The sequence below is a fragment of the Salvelinus sp. IW2-2015 genome, linkage group LG1 (genome assembly GCF_002910315.2).
Source record: "Salvelinus sp. IW2-2015 linkage group LG1, ASM291031v2, whole genome shotgun sequence".
Taxonomy (NCBI): domain Eukaryota; kingdom Metazoa; phylum Chordata; class Actinopteri; order Salmoniformes; family Salmonidae; genus Salvelinus; species Salvelinus sp. IW2-2015.
Window position 1 is genome coordinate 10075640 of NC_036838.1, and position 13441 is coordinate 10089080.

Below are 13441 nucleotides of genomic sequence, written 5' to 3' on the forward strand. Positions count from 1 at the left end.
CCATGCCAGTCCACCACTACGAAGCAACAAGTCAATGATCGCTTCTTGCATCCCCTATACCTTTGGGCAGCGGAGTGTGTTTGGCTTGGCCTGCTATTTATGGTGCGAAGAAATTGCTGACTTGCACTTGGCTCTATAACCCTTTATTGTCCCCCATATACAGTTGTCACAGTGGCTGGCTGCAGCGTTTGCGCATTTGAAATGAAACCATTGACCTATGTAGAATCTTGTGAAAGGTCAAATTCACAGAGCCTGCCCCCTTTTCTCGAGGACCAGTGTCCTTGACAGTGTTGCCTCTTCATCATGTTATCATTTTCAGAGATTGGAGCTGGGCTCTATTGGAATTTGAGACCCAGTTTTTTCTTTGAAAAAATGTTCAGAACTGCATTCGCCCCTTTATAATTCCAGAGGGGGTTCTGGAGTAGTTCCCAGACTGTCCCCATTCTGTCTTTGGGCTGGCTCACTCCAGATGTTGAAGCAACGCCATTATTATTCGTGGAATTCCCTGTGGTAATTTCTAAGTTAAAGGACCCATAAGCACAACATGTGAAGTTCATAGGACCATGTCAAATTGGGAGACAAATGAAAGCCACGAGTCTATATTTTTGAGAAATTAAGGCATATATGCGTTTCAACCATTTTCCATTCTCAAAATTAGGAATAAACAAATTGTCAAACAGATGGAAAAGGGATCTTAGAAAACATCCACCAGAAAGTCTTAAAAGGTATTAGAAATGCATCAAAACACAATAATGTTGAATTAGACCCCTGCCAACTGATATCAACACAAATATAAATGCAACAGGCAACAATTTGAATGATTTTCTGAGTTACAGTTCATAAAAGGAAATCAGTCATTGAAATACATTTCTTAGGCCCTATTCTATGGATTTCACATGACTGGGCAGGGGCACAGCCATGGGTGGGCCTGGGAGGGCATAGGCTTTATTACAGACAGAAATACCTGTTGTTTAACCTGTACATTTTAGAGTGGCCTTTTATTGTCTCCAGCACAAGGTGCACCTGTGTAATGATTATGCTGTTTAATCAGCTTGTTGACATGCCATACCTGTCAGGTGGATGGATTATATTGGCAAATGAGAAATGCTCACTAACAGGAATGTAAACAAATTTGTACACACAATTTGAGAGGACAACATATTTTTGTGCGTATGTTACATTTCTGGGATCTTTTATTTCTGCTCATGAAACATGGGACCAACACTTTACATGTTGTGTTTATTTTTGTTCAGTGTAGTTTAGGATAACCTTTTCTGTCTTCTGTAAATTTAAGAAACATTGCCATGTGCTTTAAAATCCCGTTACCAAAAACCCACATGTCTTTAAGATATTTTCTAATTTCTCTCCCTCATGAGCAGGGACAGATTAAGAAGTCATAGGCTTTGTTTTTTATATAGTTAATTAGTGTTTTTACTGATATCAATTTTGTTTCATGAATTATTAAGGGAATGAAACTCAATTCTGTTACCAAATCGGTAACATGATTTCAGAAAAATTGGTAACGGAATGTTTGCATTTGAAATGGCTACAATGGGAAATCATAGTAGTCACAAACAACAGTTGCTACTGTTCTCCCTTTTGCTGGCGTACTATTATGTTCAGCTGATAAATGTTTTCCATTCTCCTTCTGTCGTCTGGTTGTCAGAGAAAGAGGGTGAAAAGTCGGGACAACCTCTCTTCTCTCTATTCTCTATCTCTAATTAACGTAACCTCTCCCGGCTCTTACTGACACCTACCCATGACCCCCCTCTCTTTAAATTCTTTATTTGGTCAGTCCGCCCTGGCCTTGATTTCAACGTTCACAGACGTCATTTCTTGGTCCGGACCAGCCTTGATTTCAACTTCCACAGACGTCTGGACCAGACCAAACATAGATGTTCAGATTTGGTACCGACACCTATGTTTCATAAATTTGGACACCACAGTACAGTAAACAAAAGTAGAAAATAATTCAGCATAGTACAGTAAGTAAAAGTAGAATATAGTTCAGTAGAGTAAGGTACATTACACTATAATGTACTATACTCTACTGAACTATATTTACTGTTCTGTGTGATACTGTACTCTACATATCTCTACTGTGCTGTACTTTGATGTCCAAACGTGTGAAAAATAGACGTCTTTGATTGGTTCAGATTTGTTCCCGGACCAACCACATTTGGTCTTGTTTGGTGGTGGAGCTCAATAAAATAATAGCCAGTGTGTAGAATAATACCTCCATATGCAAACGAGGATATTGCACCTTCGTATACGTATTTAGGATGAATGACATTCATATCCAAAATTATGCATTTCTGTGTAGTATAGATCAAGAACCCATGATGAAATTCTGTTGCCTCAATTCTGTTACCGGGTGTAAATCCACTTCACTTACTGTAGATCAATAACCAAAATAGATTTTTTTCAAACTCAAGGTGCTATGTCATAGCTGACACCCCATTCTTTCTGCAGACATCTCTGAATCTTAATTCGGTGCAGATTTTTTAAGTGTTTGGAAATGTGGTCACATCAACTGAGGGAGATTTAACTGAAATTCTGTTACCAGACTTTGCATCTGCACCAATTCTTTCAGTAAATGTATTTTTTTTTATGTTCATTGTAAATTGTTGAAAGTAGTCCTTGTGCATAGAGTTGTAAACTTGGTTTGTAAACTTTTAAATCAATGTTTTTTGTTTGGCATACATTTTAAGTAAAAAATATGAGTCTCAGCACAATTCCGTTACCGTGGAATTGACCCTATTAGGAAAAAAGTCCACACTGACAAATGACCCCCTGTAAGATTTTTGGAACCAAAATAGACATTGACCATCTGTTTTGTTTTTGAATAGAACAGGTACCTAATGTGCTACTTATTCTGTTCTCACTATTTTTGCAAGTGCCCCACTGCGATGGATTTTTCTGTATTGGCTCAGTCTTTGTCTGGGGTTGGACCCAGATGTTCTATAACAGGGTTTCTCATTCTATCATATTGTACACAGCACCAATGTCTAGTAACACTGTTCTAATGGTCTATTTTTCACTGTCTGTGTCTTAGATGTTCCTCACCGTGTACCTCAGCAACAACGACCAGCATTTCACAGAGGTGCCCGTTACCCCGGAAACCCTGTGTCGTGATGTGGTGGAGCTGTGCAAGGAGCCCGGAGAGGGAGAATGCTACCTAGCTGAAATGTGGCGAGGCTCAGGTGAGTTTCAGAACGGTTCTCACTCGGTCTTCTCAATTGTATACCTTTTAAACTTGACGTAAAGTGCATTCTACTTAAGGCTGAAGTTTATTGGACAGTAAAAAGAGACAGTAAAGTAAGTAGGAGAGGTGTGCTAGAAGGGCACGGGCCCTTCACTGTAGTCATGTGTGAGACTGTGGTATTACTGCCAGACCAGCCAGGACACTTCCTGGTTAACTTTTAACGGCATTGTTTACTCTAGGTTTATGTTATGGAGGGGTGCACTCATCAAAGTGTTGAACTGAATGAAACCAATCGAAGGCCAAAGTTTTCAGTGGTGGGTAGGAGGAACCAAAAAAAACAACTGTTCCATTTCACTCCCTAGCCCCTACAGCTTCGGTGTTCACTAATCTTAAAAGTGATGTAATAGGTGAAAGCAGTACCACTATCCCGTCAGATGTGAACACCTGAAGGGTAAAGGTTGGGGTAAGAGGCAAGGGACCAAAATGGAACCGTGCCTTGGACTCAAGAACCGCTCACTCAGGCATCTTTCTTTGTCACACCAGAGCGTGCCATTAGTGACGGAGAGCGAATGCTGGACGTGCTCCAGCGTTGGGGACAGCAGAGGGGGGAGGTTCGCTTCCTCCTGCGCCACGAACGGGCACCCTGCAGAGAGTCAGGTGAGAGCCACAAACACACATTTATCAATGCCCATCCCCCACCAGTACCCTGGATGGTAAATAGTGTGTTAACTGAATGTGTCAAGTGTAGCCTGAAAAATGGGGAAGCCTGGGTAGGCAGGTGTGTTTACTGGCTGTTATGTGTGTGGTGTACACAATGTTCTATTCGTCCTATGTTCCGTTACAGTTGAGCCAAAGTTCATACTTATTCTAACTGGCAGACACATTTCATTGTCCCCATTGTTGGGATGATGAATTTCAATACAATTGTTACCATATTAGAGTTGCTACATGGCCACAATTGGATTTGAACTATGTCACACGTGAAGTAAAAACTCAAAATGATCAAGAATAAATGTGTGATAAGATTGTAGATCTTCCTGTTATTTGGTGAGGCATGCGGTTTTGACCATGGCACAATGCCAAGCATTCCAAACATTGCTGAGGTAATTAAAATCTCTGTGATGTCTTGCGGCTGCTGGGAACATAGTTATTTAACAGGGTACACTCTCATTTTATGTCTTGCCTGCATTCTCTCAGGCCTATGAAAAGTGGCCTATGCGCCCTGGCCAATGTAGTGCACTATAAGGAATAGAATGCTATTCATGATTTACATTTACATTTAAGTCATTTAGCAGACGCTCTTATCCAGAGCGACTTACAAATTGGTGCATTCACCTTATGATATCCAGTGGAACAACACTTTTACAATAGTGCATCTAACTCTTTTAAGGGGGGGGGGGGGTTAGAAGGATTACTTTATCCTATCCTAGGTATTCCTTAAAGAGGTGGGGTTCAGGTGTTTCCGGAAGGTGGTGATTGACTCCGCTGACCTGGCGTCGTGAGGGAGTTTGTTCCACCATTGGGGTGCCAGAGGCAGCGAACAGTTTTGACTGGGCTGAGCGGGACTGTACTTCCTCAGAGGTAGGGAGGCAGCAGGCCAGAGGTGGATGAACGCAGTGCCCTTGTTTGGGTGTAGGGCCTGATCAGAGCCTGAAGGTACGGAGGTGCCGTTCCCCTCACAGCTGCCGTAGGCAAGCACCATGGTCTTGAGCGGATGCGAGCTTCAACTGGAAGCCAGTGGAGAGAGCGGAGGAGCGGGTGACGTGAGAGAACTTGGGAAAGTTGAACACCAGACGGGCTGCGGCGTTCTGGATGATTGTAGGGGTTTAATGGCACAGGCAGGGAGCCCAGCCAACAGCGAGTTGCAGTAATCCAGACGGGAGATGACAAGTGCCTGGATTAGGACCTGCGCCGCTTCCTGCGTGAGGCAGGGTCGTACTCTGCGAATGTTGTAGAGCATGAACCTACAGGAACGGGTCACCGCCTTGATGTTAGTTGAGAACGACAGGGTGTTGTCCAGGATCACGCCAAGGTTCTTAGCACTCTGGGAGGAGGACACAATGGAGTTGTCAACCGTGATGGCGAGATCATGGAACGGGCAGTCCTTCCCCGGAGGAAGAGCAGCTCCGTCTTGCCGAGGTTTCAGCTTGAGGTGGTGATCGTCATCCACACTGATATGTCTGCCAGACATGCAGAGATGCGATTCACCACCTGGTTATCAGAGGGGGGAAAGGAGAAGATTAATTGTGTGTCGTCTGCATAGCAATGATAGGAGAGACCATGTGAGGATATGACAGAGCCAAGTGATTTGGTGTATAGTGAGAATAGGAGAGGGCCTAGAACAGAGCCCTGGGGGACACCAGTGGTGAGAGCACGTGGTGCGGAGACAGATTCTCGCCACGCCACCTGGTAGGAGCGACCTGTCAGGTAGGACGCAATCCAAGCGTGGGCCGCGCCGGAGATGCCCAGCTCGGAGAGGGTGGAGAGGAGGATCTGATGGTTCACAGTATCAAAGGCAGCCGATAGGTCTAGAAGGATGAGAGCAGAGGAGAGAGAGTTAGTTTAGCAGTGCGGGACGCCTCCGTGACACAGAGAAGAGCAGTCTCAGTTGAATGACTAGTCTTGAAACCTGACTGATTGGATCAAGAAGGTCATTCTGAGAGAGATAGCAGGAGAGCTGGCCAAGGACGGCACGTTCAAGAGTTTTGGAGAGAAAAGAAAGAAGGGATACTGGTCTGTAGTTGTTGACATCGAGGGATCGAGTGTAGGTTTTTTCAGAAGGGGTGCAACTCTCGCTCTCTTGAAGACGGAAGGGACGTACCAGCGGTCAAGGATGAGTTGATGAGCGAGGTGAGGTAAGGGAGAAGGTCTCCGGAAATGGTCTGGGAAGAGAGGAGGGGATAGGGTCAAGCGGGCAGGTTGTTGGGCGGCCGGCCGTCACAAGACGCGAGATTTCATCTGGAGAGAGAGGGGAGAAAGAGGTCAAAGCACAGGGTAGGGCAGTGTAGCAGAACCAGCGGTGTCGTTTGACTTAGCAAACGAGGATCGGATGTCGTCGACCTTCTTTTCAAAATGGTTGACGAAGTCATCAGCAGAGAGGGAGGAGGGGGGAGGAGGAGGGGGAGGAGGATTCAGGAGGGAGGAGAAGGTGGCAAAGAGCTTCCTAGGGTTAGAGGCAGATGCTTGGAATTTAGAGTGGTAGAAATTGGCTTTAGCAGCAGAGACAGAAGAGGAGAATGTAGAGAGGAGGGAGTGAAAGGATGCCAGGTCCGCAGGGAGGCGAGTTTTCCTCCATTTCCGCTCGGCTGCCCGGAGCCCTGTTCTGTGAGCTCGCAATGAGTCGTCGAGCCACGGAGCAGGAGGGGAGGACCGAGCCGCCTGGAGGATAGGACATAGAGAGTCAAAGGATGCAGAAAGGGAGGAGAGGAGGGTTGAGGAGGCAGAATCAGGAGATAGGTTGGAGAAGGTTTGAGCAGAGGGAAGAGATGATAGGAGGAAGAGGAGAGAGTCGCGGGAGAGAGAGCGAAGGTTGGGACGGTGCGATACCATCCGAGTAGGGGCAGTGTGGGAAGTGTTGGATGAGAGCGAGAGGGAAAAGGATACAAGGTAGTGGTCGGAGACTTGGAGGGGAGTTGCAATGAGATTAGTGGAAGAACAGCATCTAGTAAAGATGAGGTCAAGCGTATTGCCTGCCTTGTGAGTAGGGGGGGAAGGTGAGAGATGATGCATGATGCAGCCTGTGTGTGTGTGTGTGATGATGTATTGCCACGGGCACTGTCTGTGACAAACCTAAGCAATGCCATGCCACCCTGTGTGCCACATGGCCCACACATACTAAGACTTAAATCTTTCTGCCAGGTATTTACTTTTCAGCCATCCTTAATCCTTTGTTTGCTACTTTTGCGTTTTCTTCTATATTTTGTATATTTTACCATAACCCAGTGGCACTATTGTCACAGCATCCGTTGTGGTTGTTGGTTGTAAAAACACAATCCAGTTTTTGAACACACCCCCATATGATGTAGAATATAGAACACTTTAACACACTTTAAAGGTGCTGCACATAGGATTTGTATTTTATTTATGCATTGTAATTTCAGAAAATGTCCATAATATATCTGCAGTAATAGTGTAATGATAGGGTTTCGCAGTATTACTGACCCGCCAGTGTTGTGATTGGCTGTGATTAGGGTTGCACATTTTGGGGAATATTCAGAGGTGGAAACTTTCTGTGGAAATTAATGGGAATATATGGGAATTAATGGAAATATATGCAATTTAATACTAATACCATTTAAATGTAGATGTTTTTTTGCATTGGATATATTTACCATATGATATGGAGACAGAAACATAAACCTTTTACCTTATCATAAGTAGACATAATTGCAAATGATTCAATCCTTCCAATAGAAATAAAAAAAACAATTTAGTTACGAATTGAACTTTAATTAAATGAGTAGACTCTTCACATGGAATAATTTCACTGAACAACAAAAGAAAGGGAATATTGAATGATCCCAAATGATCCATCACATCTCCCATAACGTTTTCAACATACATCTGTATGTTTTGGTTGTCTTCCTCTCAGGCTTCAATGTCTTCTCCCTGGACCTCCTCAATGTCCGCCTCTTGAACATCAGACACTGAGGCCTCATCTTCACTGTCACGTTCCAACCTTGTTGTGGATGGCTCGTTGTCAGGCTCAAAAAGCCTCAAATTTGCCCGGATGGCCACCAATTTTTCAACCCTTGTATTGGTCAGCCTGTTGTGTGCTTTGGTGTGTGTGTTCTCAAACAAGGACCAGTTGTGCTCTGAGGCGGCTGATGTTGGTGGGATTTGGAGGATGATGTAGGCAACAGGGGAAAGAGTCTCAGATCTACAAAGTCCCTTCCTCCAGGTGGCTGATGAGATATGTTGGCACGACTGCCATATTGCATCTCCATCCCAAAGCCCTTTCTTGGAAGTGTACTTCGCCAGACTGCCAATAACCTTGCCCTCATCCAGGCCAAGGTAGCGAGACACGGTAGTGATGATACCATAGGCCTTGTTGATCTCTGCACCAGACAGGATGCTCTTGCAAGCATACTTGGGGTCCAACATGTACGCTGCAACGTGTATGGGCTTCAGGCAGAATGCTTCACGCTTTTTTATGTATTTCAGAACTGCAGTTTCCTCTGCTTGGAGCAACAGTGAAGTGGGCAGGGTAGCACGGATTTCTTCTCTTACATCTGCAAGCAGAGTCTGAACATCAGACAGGATGGCATTGTCTCCCTCAATCTGTGCAATTGCTATAGGTTTCAGGAGTTTCAGGCTGCTTACCACTCTCTCCCAAAATACATCATCCAGGAGGATCCTCTTGATGGGGCTGTACATATCGGCAGACTGTGATATGGCCATTTCTTGGAGAGACTCCTTCCCCTCCAAGAGACTGTCAAACATGATGACAACACCACCCCAATGGGTGTTGCTGGGCAGCTTCAATGTGGTGCTCTTATTCTTCTCACTTTGCTTGGTGAGGTAGATTGCTGCTATATGATATATATATATATATATATATATATATATATATGAGAGAGATTTTTATGATATATGATGACCCTTCACATACCTAACCATTTCATTGGCTCTCTTGTAGAGTATATCCATTGTTTTCAGTGCCATGATGTCCTTGAGGAGCAGATTCAATGAGTGAGCAGCACAGCCAATGGGTGTAATGTGAGGGTAGGACTCCTCCACTTTAGAACAAGCAGCCTTCATGTTCGCAGCATTGTCTGTCACCAGTGCAAATACCTTCTGTGGTCCAAGGTCATTGATGACTGCCCTCAGCTCATCTGCAATGTAGAGACTGGTGTGTCTGTTGTGTCTGTGCTCTTGTAGAATACTGGTTGAGGGGTGGAGATTATGTAGTTAATTATTCCTTGCCCACGAACATTCAACCATCCATCAGAGATGATTGCAATACAGTCTGCTTTCTCTATGATTTGCTTGACCTTCACTTGAACTCTGTTGAACTCTGCATCCAGCAAATGAGTAGATAAAGCATGTCTGGTTGGAGGGGTGTATGCTGGGCGAAGAACATTCAGAAATCTCTTCCAATACACATTGCCTGTGAGCATCAGAGGTGAACCAGTTGCATAAACAGCATTTCTCTGACTACGTTCCTCCATTTAGTCTTAAAAACGTTTTATATCGAGAAGGTGTCTGATTCATCATTTTCACCTCGAATAGAAGTAGAGGGACTTTTGTCAGAGGTTGCTTTTTGTGAGCGCTGAGGGAACTTTATGCACTTGGCCAGATGATTCTGCATCTTTGTTGCATTCTTCACATATGATTTGGCACAGTACACTGCTTTTCCTTCTACATTAGCTGCAGTGAAATGTCTCCACACATCAGATAGTGCCCGTGGAATTTTCTGGGAAAGATTAGAAAAGAATTGTAAAAAAAACAACAAATAGAATTCCATGTACAGATATGTAGTTAAGCAGTTAGATTAAACAACTCCTTTGTAAGATAAATGTTTTAAAATTAAACATTTATGGAAAAAGGTGAATTAATACTCCTCAGTTAAAACCCACATGGTAGCAAAAACTAACTAGCAGAAATTGTTAACATGTTAGAAATTATTTAAACACTCTTTGCTGTAGGCAACTATTTACTAGTTAACAAAAAATCATGTATGTCAAAATATATTCACCCTACCCAGTATTGTAATCAAAACTTACCAGAAAGCAAGTATTCCTTGGCTCAGACAGTGTAGTAGTGCGGGCTCAATAGCATCTCATTAGTGTGCAAGATCTTGAGAATCAGCTGTACATTTGATTGAAGAGTGCACTGTGCATGCAGAGGGTTGCAATTCCATTGACTTGGGGATAGTTTAACCAAAATATGCCACAAGACCTAGAATTGCCTTATGTGTATCCCACAAAAAAGGTTCACTGTTATAAGCAAGCTTTTTGATGAATTTAAGCAAAATTGCCAAAATTGACCGGAAGGTTTCCGACCCTTTGCAACCCTAACTGTGATATTCGCTTATTGATTTCTCCTGACAGGGTGGCATCTGTTGACAAAATGGGAAAGCTGTTTTGATTTTGTGGCTGTGTTTAGGGGAAATCAGGTCAAGCGGCCAATGTAGAAATTCCTCTGTCATTTCCTGGGTGCTAAAATTCTACACTGTTCACTCAATTTCAGTTTATGTGAGAAAACAAGCACTGAATAGTGTAGGGAATCACTGTACCATCTATATCGCTGTGAAATATATTTCATAACAAAAAATTAATTTCATAACAAAAAATCTAGTTTTTACAGCAGTTTGAAGCTGGTGGACCACGACCGAAAGTAAAAGGCTCTCAAGCGCGAGTCTCCACCATGTTACGGGGGAGGGGGGATATTTGTTTTGAATACAGCCTAGTGCTGTTGCAATTCACCTAGCTTCCACATGTGGAAGCACCTTTTTAACAACTGCACCTTGTAGTCTTAGGTAGCATGCTAACCGTTAACCGCCCTCTCAGCTGGGGTGTATTCATTATGGATACCATTTAAGAACAGAGTATGGAAGCAAACAGAGTAAAAACATATTTTTATTGGACAAATTCAGGTAGGTCCCTCCCCGTTTTTGTTCCGTTTGCTTCCATTTAAGAACCGCTTTGCAACAGAATTGGTGTCATGAACACGCCCATGCTCATGGTTAAAGCGAGCCCATAGGGAACAGTACACTTTACTTTCTTTGCTGTGATTTAGGTTTTGTGCTTGTTATTTTTTCTGTGAATATCTGTGTTGCGTTTTCATGAGACGATTAGCCATGGTCATGTTATTTTCAATGGTACCACTATGTGATGCCCCCTCAACTTAGTCCTTTATGTTACTTGCAAACAACAGAAAGCCCTTTCTTTCTTAACCCAAGGCTCTCTGTTCATTTGAGAACCTTTGTGTAGGTCCATGAGTTTGGGTTTCTAGTTGCTTGGAATGACGGGCCCCCTACGCAGGACTAAGCCGTATTACGCAACAGAGCAGTGCAAGGGATATCACAGCACAAAGGCTTTATAATTTGTTCTCGGGACACGATTGTAGTCAATTACAACCAGTCTGGCTCGGCTCCCTGTTTTGCTTGTGCTGTTATTACCATATAAGGTGTAGGATTTGGGTTGTATAAACTAATAAGCCTGAGTTGTGGCCCCCCAAAGAGTTTATTAAAGGGATCAGCCTTGTTGTTCGGACTTTTTTGGTTACCCATATAAGCTGTTCGCAAAACAGCATTGCGTAACCGTCAGACACTGGCACGGGAAGAGCAACTGTGTGGACGAGGCTTGGTTCTTTGGCTGCTCCACCAGTTATTACATAATGAGCAGTTCTACAACTCATGCTTGTCCTTTTCATCCCGTATCTTCAGAGTATGACCCCTATTCATGGTGCCGTGCTCGGGTCTTGTCGGTTTTCCGGGTCATGTTTGTTCCGTCTTTGATCATAAACAGACAGTAGTACACAAACAAATTGGAGCTCCCTTTTAACAGTGATTCCTCCGGATGTGGAATATTCCCCAAATAGCAATTAGCTTCTCACCGCTTTATGCTTCCCATGATCAGTTGTGAAGCAAATGCATGTCCCTCTCCAACAGTTAGATACAAACACACACACACACTCACAAGACCGCTGTATTTTGTCTTGTATAGGCGGATCAAGGGTTTCCGATCACTCAGCCAAAAGGAACATGGTCATGGTCCCTGTGGACCGATGCATGGAAAATGGGGTGAGTGGAAAAAATTGTACTACCTTAAAATGAAGGAAGGTGGAAGCCGATGGTTTAATGGTGTGGTGTGACACGTTCTTTGTCATTATTGACCCCCCAGGTGGCACCGCCTCGCATGGACATCACCCTCTCGGAGCTGCAGGAGATGGCGTCACGGCAACAGCAGCAGATCAATTCGCAGCAGCAGCTCCTGGCCTCAAAGGTAGGGCCAAGACATTGGCCATGTTGGAGAGTATGATACATTGTGGGTAAATTGTGACTGACCGACTTGGCTATAAATAATAATCAGTAGTTATTTATGAATCAAGGGGATTTGTAGATCAGTGCAGTCGATGTCAAACAAGCCCATTGACTCGTTTGGCAGAGGAGTACAGCCACTAAATAAGGTCAAGACATGTAATTCTTCACCTTGTCTCATGCCGAGGCCAGCGTGAGGCAGATAGGCCTGTATGGCAGGGCTCTAGATGAGACAATGTCCAATAAAAAAAGTTGTTTCTTTCCCTTTCTTACCAATGCTTATTAGCTTGACATAGGCTTCCAGTTGAATAGGCCCGCTCTAGCGTCTGGTTCCTCTCAAGGTTTCTTCCTGGACAGTTCTTCTTCACACTCTGCCTTCTCTTTATTAAGCTCTATTAATAAAGGCAAGTCTTTTTCTTTAAAGACATGGGAAGGTCTGTGTGACCTCCTACACCGAGTTAGAAGTTTACAAAGGCTACAATAGAGAATGATAACCTCTCGCCATTACCGGTAACAGTGAAGGTTAGCATTGTACATTTGAGTCATTAAGCTGACGCTCTTATCCAGAGCGAGGGGGGTATGTATCATCTTTGTGCTTCTCCATATGAATGTATAAGTGTTCAGAAACATCTTCTATTCTCACATGCACTAAAAGTGACTCCAAAATGACAATACATTATTCAGTATTTAGATACTATTGGGCAAGACATGATACAGAAGACATCCAAAAAATAAACAGCAAATGCAGAGTTTGTATATAGTCACAAACATGATGTAGTCATTGTGTGCCAGGGATATGGAACCAAATACTACTACTTTGACTACTTTAATACACCGTGGGTATTATTAAAAACTTTAATCTGAACTTGAAAGTGTTTTCTTGTTTGGTCGGCTAGGAGCAGCGTCTGCTCTACCTGAGGCTGCAAGAGCAGCGGCAGCAGCAGGCGTCAGAGCAGGAGAGACTACGTCAGCTCCGTGAGAACGCCGAGAACCAGGAGACCAAGCTGCGGCGGGTGCGGGCCCTCAAGGGTCAAGTGGAGCAGAAACGCCAAAGCAACAGCAAACTGGGTCAGTGCCAAGGGGAGAGGGAGGAGTCGAGGACAATCGATGAAGAGGGGTTTGGGGAAGGAGCTGAGTAGGGCTTTCTGGGTAGGGTTTTTCCCCAACTTGACACACTCGACATTGCTTCGCACGAAATGCCACTGTTTTAGCTGGTTGGCTTACATCGTACACCCAGCGAACTACTTTTTTGT

The 13441-nt window shown here is 43.9% G+C and overlaps 1 protein-coding gene across 2 annotated transcripts in view; it reads left to right on the plus strand.

Annotated features, from left to right (window-relative positions):
* LOC111960799 (apoptosis-stimulating of p53 protein 2) overlaps window positions 1-13441 on the plus strand; it is a 49970-nt gene that overhangs the window by 16323 nt on the left and 20206 nt on the right. For both annotated transcript variants that reach the window (XM_023983009.3, XM_070443062.1), the window contains exons 2-6: window positions 3056-3203; window positions 3749-3862; window positions 11875-11951; window positions 12052-12153; window positions 13085-13256. In XM_023983009.3, coding sequence (XP_023838777.1) covers window positions 3056-3203; window positions 3749-3862; window positions 11875-11951; window positions 12052-12153; window positions 13085-13256 — 613 coding nt within the window. The remainder of the gene's footprint in view (window positions 1-3055; window positions 3204-3748; window positions 3863-11874; window positions 11952-12051; window positions 12154-13084; window positions 13257-13441) is intronic.